Source organism: Chrysochloris asiatica, unplaced genomic scaffold (assembly GCF_000296735.1).
Source record: "Chrysochloris asiatica unplaced genomic scaffold, ChrAsi1.0 scaffold00339, whole genome shotgun sequence".
NCBI classification, from domain to species: Eukaryota; Metazoa; Chordata; class Mammalia; order Afrosoricida; family Chrysochloridae; genus Chrysochloris; species Chrysochloris asiatica.
Window position 1 is genome coordinate 1,576,246 of NW_006408857.1, and position 6,460 is coordinate 1,582,705.

Consider the following 6,460-nt stretch of genomic DNA (forward strand, 5'->3'; position numbering starts at 1 on the left):
CTGCGGTCTGGGATAAGAAATAATTCTTCAGGTTTTCTTGGCAGTGGAAGTTTGCGAAATGCTTTTGTCTTCCTACAGTTTGTCTTAATTCCTGGACCAGATTGTGTGCGAGAAAGTGTAAGTGCCTTTAGTTTACAGCTGAGGGAAGGTATTCAGAGAAGTTGTAGTTTGTCCAGACACGACTAGTGGTTGCAGAGCCGGGCTGAAACTGCTTTCTAAATCCAAACCTCGTGGCCTTGGCTTTGCATCCTGGTTCCTTGTTGATGAAGGTGGTGGGGAGTGGACGTTTGTTGTTTTTTCTCAGATCTGGAGTATCCCAGTCGAACGATGTAATCAAGTACCCTTTCAATATATAGTATGTAGAATTTTCTCCTTTAACGTGGGTCATCTTTTCAGTCCAAGTTATTTTTTTGAGATGCCTGGGGTTTGAGCCCTGGTGTGGCGTTGTAGGATGAACACTAGACTGGTAACTGTAAGGTGTAAAGTTCAAACCCACCAACTGCTCTAAGAAACCCTATAATACAGGCTGGCAATGAGTCCTGATGTGGCGTTGTGGGTAATGCGATAGAATGCAAGGTCAGTTTGATCCACGAGGTTGGTGGTTCAAGCTCAGTTGCTCCTCAGAAATCATAGACAGATAAGGGTTGCTGCTGTGAGTCGTAACCGACTTCATGACATTTAACAACAACAACATGAGTCGCAACCGACTCGGGTACATAACAACAAGGGTTTGTCTAACTCTGTCCTAGTCACTAGAGATAAAACAGCAAACAAAAATGCCTAGTCCTTACATTCTAGTGAAGGAAAAAGGACAAGTTAATTGTGAGACAGATGGTGAGAGAAGGAAACTGAAGCAAGGTAAGGGGAATGTCGGGTTGAAGATTTGAGACAGAGGTCTTGTCATATGTGTCGGTCAGATCTTTCATTTGTTTCAGATACAGCAGCTCTACACACACGATGGGAGATGAGGCCAATGACGACAAGAAGCCAACAACTAAATTTGAACTTGAGCGAGAAACAGAACTTCGCTTTGAGGTGGAGGCGTCTCAGTCAGTTCAGTTGGAGCTGCTGGCTGGCATGGCAGAAATCTTTGGCACAGAGTTGACCCGAAATAAGAAATTCACCTTTGATGCAGGTGCCAAGGTGGCTGTTTTCACCTGGCATGGCTGTTCTGTGCAGCTGAGCGGCCGCACTGAGGTGGCTTACGTCTCGAAGGACACCCCTATGCTACTGTACCTCAACACTCACACAGCCTTGGAGCAGATGCGGAGGCAGGCAGAGAAGGAAGAAGAGCGTGGTCCCCGGGTGATGGTAGTGGGCCCCACTGATGTGGGCAAGTCCACAGTGTGCCGCCTACTGCTCAACTATGCAGTACGTTTGGGCCGCCGCCCCACGTACGTGGAGCTGGATGTGGGCCAGGGCTCTGTGTCCATCCCTGGCACCATGGGGGCTCTCTACATTGAGCGACCAGCAGATGTTGAAGAGGGCTTCTCTATCCAAGCCCCTCTGGTCTATCACTTTGGCTCCACCACTCCTGGCACCAACATCAAGCTTTATAATAAGGTTAGAGCCAGAACCCTGGTGGGGTGGAGGGAAGGGTTGCTGTCCAAGTAGGAAGCAGAGCAAGTTTGTTATTTCAAACTGTGTGCATCTATCTCGGCTGCTTCTCAGCTGGAACTTACTGCTCTATGATTTCACAAAAGGCAGAGTCACATACGAGAAGAAGCCAAAAAGTACTGTCAGTAGGCTTCCAGCTCATAAATGCATGGCTTTATGCCAAACAAAATCTGTTTAAACATGTCTCTGTTATCAGTGGGTGGCTTCAGACAAGCTCTCTCAGTAATAGACTTGTCTTAGTCTGTTTGTTGTCAAGTGCCATCGAGTCAGTTTCAACTCATGGTGACCCTAAATAGGGTCTCCAAGGAGCTGCTGGTGGGTTTGAACCTCCAACATTGTAACCGCAAGTCCAGTGCTTATCCTACAGTGCCACACCAGGACTCCTTAGTCTTTAGGTCCCTTCACATTTAAAATGTCCAATCAAAGACTGGCTTCCAAGGGGATCTGTTGGGCCAGTTAAATTCAAGGCAACTCAAAAGGTTATGGTGACAGTTTTTTGGGACTCAAAGGGGCAATCTCGATAAATTTTCTCCAGGGATCCAGAATGATGATGGGGGCTTGCTAGAAAGAAGTTTTAAGAAGAATGAAACTGTATTGGTGAGAAAAAAGCCAAGAAAGTTACAATAATGACTTTCCTCGGGATATTGTGCCTGTTCATTCTTCAAGGGTAGCAAGTACTCGTAGGAGAATTTCACTGGGAAACTCGACCCCATCCACTTGCAGCCCTGTCTTGCCCCTTCAGACTTTTGGTTCCCCAAAGATTTATATGATTTTTGTAGCAATATGTTTTTTACTTACCCTCCTATAATCCACCCTCAAATTATTAAATATTTTTATGGATCTATTATTAGGAATTCCTGGTATGGCACTGCAAGATAAGCACTAGACCATTCACCACAAGGTTGGCAGTTCAAACCCACCAGCCCCTCCACGAAAACCCTATACAGGATCTCCATGAGTTAGAACTGACTGCAGAGCACTTAACAAAAACAATCCTTAGGAACAGTCTTTGAGTGATTCATATGATTTGCAGTTGACCTCGAACCCTAAGGTTGGTGGTTAGGGCCTACCCAGCCATACTCTGGAAGAAAGGTTGGAGCTCTGCTTCTGTAAAGATTATAGCCAAGAAAATACCCTAGGAGCAGGTGTGCTGTGAAAGGTGTGCAGGCCCCAGGAGGTGGGGTTTTCCTTTTCTTTTTCTGAGGAGGTAACCATTGCTTGCATTATTTCCACTTAGGACATAAAATTAGGAGGTTGAAGAATTAATATAAAAACAAATTAAGTCCTCATTAAGTGAGTAAACCTGAAACCATAAAAAACACTGTTTTTTTGTACTCAATGTTGTTAAATGCCGTCGAGTTGCTTCCAACCCATAGCGACCCTATAGAGGATTTCCAAGGAGCAGTTGGTGAGCTTGAACTGCTGATCTTGCTGTTCAAAAGGCTTTGCAGTCTGGCGCCTTAACCCACAGCGCCACGACAAGACTCCTCTTGTACTCCATACTTTATGCTAAATAGCCATGGATTTGTCTTTGTTTTTTTTCTCACCTCGGCCCTCTCTTCCTCAGATTACATCTCGTCTGGCAGATGTGTTCAATCAAAGGTGTGAGGTGAACAGAAAGGCCTCGGTGAGTGGCTGCGTCATTAACACCTGTGGCTGGGTCAAGGGCTCTGGCTACCAGGCGCTGGTGCACGCGGCCTCCGCTTTTGAGGTCGATGTGGTGGTGGTTTTGGATCAAGAACGGCTGTACAACGAACTGAAACGGGACCTGCCCCACTTTGTCCGTACTGTGCTCCTCCCTAAATCAGGGGGCGTAGTTGAGCGCTCCAAGGACTTCCGGCGGGAGTGTAGGGATGAACGGATCCGAGAGTATTTCTACGGCTTCCGAGGTTGTTTCTACCCCCATGCCTTCAATGTCAAATTTTGCGACGTGAAAATCTACAAAGTTGGGGCCCCTACCATCCCAGACTCCTGTTTGCCTCTGGGCATGTCTCAGGAGGACAATCAGCTGAAGCTGGTACCTGTGACCCCGGGCCGAGATATGGTGCACCACCTGCTGAGTGTAAGCACCGCGGAGGGCACAGAGGAGAACCTTTCGGAGACAAGTGTTGCCGGCTTCATCGTAGTGACCAGTGTGGACCTGGAGCACCAAGTGTTTACCGTCCTCTCTCCGGCTCCGCGCCCCCTGCCTAAGAACTTCCTTCTCATCATGGATATACGATTCATGGATCTTAAGTAGTGGATAGCCAGAGCCTTTCTGCCTAGAACTTAGAGGTCTTCTGACTATGACCCTCACCAAAGGCAGGAAGGCTGAGCTTTGAGGATTTGGTGAGGCCTGGATGACTGTAAAGAGTGGATTCCCAGAAAGCGTAGCTTCTGCCTCTTAAAGCACATGGAGATGACCTGACTATTCTAGTCTCAAGTCCCAAGGAAAACTATCATCTAACTACGATGCCAATTTGAATTCTCCAAGACCATGGGAAGTCCCATTTCCTACACTGTGCTGTCATTGTGTGAACGCGTTTTTAAGAGGTTGCTTTATCCTTGCTTTAAATCTGTGCAGTTACTTCCTCTCATTAATTCAAGATGAAATTGTGAATTAGAGTGACTCTAGTAAAGTTCAAACTTGAAAAAAAGAGTATTTTCATAAATATTTTTACCACCCCGCATAGTGGTTATTTTTCAGTTTGTTTTCTGAAGAGTGGGAGTGGGTTCTCGGTGTGGCACTGCAGGTAAGCAGGTGATACATTCTGGGGGTGAGATTTCAGATCTAATCATTTTCCAGAGATGGCTCATTTGCTCTCACTTGCAGCTATCTTTTCTATTGTTTATTTGAGCCTTCTGGTGGTAAGAAGCTGAGAAAACCCATCATCTGGTCTCCTGTAAGAGATTATTTGGTATTCCTAGTGTGATTAAAGGAGTCATGTTAACATAGTGGCTTGTGGGACTGCTAACTGCACTGTCAGCAGTTTGGATCCTGTAAAGATTTACAGCCTCAGAAACCCTGTGCTGGTGGTTGTGTGCTGTGGAGCCAGTCCTGACTCAGTGACCTTGAGTTTCTGAGGGTAAAATTTTTCACAGATGCTGAGAGCCTCATCGTTCTCCCAGGGAGCGGCTGGTAGATTCAAACTGCTGACCTTGTGGTTAGCAGCCTGACTCGTAATACACTATGCTGCCAGGGCTCCTTAGACACCCTATATGAGGGTCACTGAGTCACCTGAACCGTCTTGATAGCATGCAGCAACAGCAGTATGATTAAAAAGCTCTGTAGTAGTGTAGTGGGTTACAAGTTAGGCTGCTAATCACAAGGTCAGCAGTTCGAATCCACTAGCTGTTCTGTGGGAGAGCCATAAGGCTCCCGCACCGGGGTCGTCGTGAGTGGGAACCGACTGGATGGCGTGCAGCAGCAGCGTGATTAATGTATAATAGGAGCCCTGGTGGCGTGCTGTAAGGTAACCGCTAGTAGAACGGTGAGGCTTTCTGCTCCGGTAAAGACTCACAACCTTGGAAGCGACACCAGGTCACTATGAGTAATAATCAACTTGATGGCAGTGTGTGAGTCTAGACTTGGATTCTTTCACATATAGGAGATTTTGTTGTAAAACAAAAAAAGGTAAATGCCACTGCCATTGAATTGATTCCAACTCATAGTGACCCATGAACAGCTCCCTAGGGTTTCTGAGCTATACACCTTTATGGGAGGGGATAGCCTCATCTTTCTCCTGACGAGCCGCTAGTGGGCTCAAACTGCTGACCTGTGGTTAGCAGCCCAATGTATAACCCACTATAATCCCAGTGGGTTCAAAATAGAGACAAATTGGGTAACATGAAAGAGTGACTGGAAAGTTACTTGGAGAAAAGTTCTTGGAGTTAAGATCTGTAAGGCCGTGCCAAGTTTGGAGCAGAACTTTCCTAGTGGAGGAACAGGTGCAACACCCCAAGAAAGGCATACTGTGTTTGGGGAAGAGAAAAGCTAGTGTGGCTGGAACGTAACGAACCGAGGGATAGTGGTACAAGATGAGGCTGGAGGGGCAGCACAGATCAGATAATGTAGGGCTTTGGGAAATGGGGTGAACAGTCTTAATTTGGTTCTGAGATGATGGGAGTGGGAAAACCTAGGAGTGGGCTGGTGAAAGAGGAAAAGACACCTGATTTGTATTTTGAGAAGCTCACTGCTCATGTAGAGTGGATTACAGAGAACAGTAGCTGCAAGGACACAAGTTGGGGGACTTGTAGGGAGTCTCGGTGTAGGAAGCGCATGCAGAGCTAGTAAGCAAATTGCTTGAAAGTACAATTGATTGGATTTAATGGGAGTGATGAAGTAAAGAGACTGAAATACAAAATAATCCCTAGATCCTTTTTGGAGGACCAGGGGCTATCAAGAGTACTGTTTCCTAGAGGGAACAAGTCCTAACAGCAAGAATCATCCCCACCGCCTCCACACACAGAGTAGACAGGGATGGGCAACTTGGACATTGGCTACCCAAAATGGGGGGCGGGGGCTACAAAGGAAAGAAGTGACTGGCTTACAAGCTTTCAAGAGGGAACCTAGATCCAGAGGCCTGGAGGAAGGTAGAATCTCCAGTGAGTAGTATTCAATCTGTCTAGGCGGGGCTGATGCAATGAAATATAGACGGGTCTCTTGTGATACAATAGTGAATAATTGTTATCAGGACTGACTGTGAGGATCGGAAATGTAAAGGTGGACGTTTTACAGCAAGGAGGGGAGTGATTAACTTTTCAGTCTAGGAGCGGACATCCCTAGGACCATCAAGGGAGAAGAGCAGAGAGCGGGACCCTACCCAGAGAAGCAGTGATGCCTGAAATGGAGCCAGAGATGATG

The 6,460-nt window shown here is 46.7% G+C and overlaps 1 protein-coding gene across 2 annotated transcripts; it reads left to right on the top strand.

The window, feature by feature from the left end:
- The first annotated feature begins 947 nt into the window (after nt 1–947).
- Nucleotides 948–3,856, top strand: CLP1 (cleavage and polyadenylation factor I subunit 1). 2 transcript variants are annotated; one of them, XM_006875753.1, is made up of 2 exons: nt 948–1,563; nt 3,185–3,856. In XM_006875753.1, exons 1-2 carry the CDS (start codon nt 958–960, stop codon nt 3,854–3,856), a joined length of 1,278 nt encoding a protein of 425 aa, XP_006875815.1. In that variant the 5' UTR covers nt 948–957. The 2 variants fall into 2 exon arrangements, with proteins under 2 accessions (XP_006875815.1, XP_006875816.1); XM_006875754.1 differs by having other exon boundaries at nt 958–1,371.
- The last annotated feature ends 2,604 nt before the right edge of the window (nt 3,857–6,460 follow it).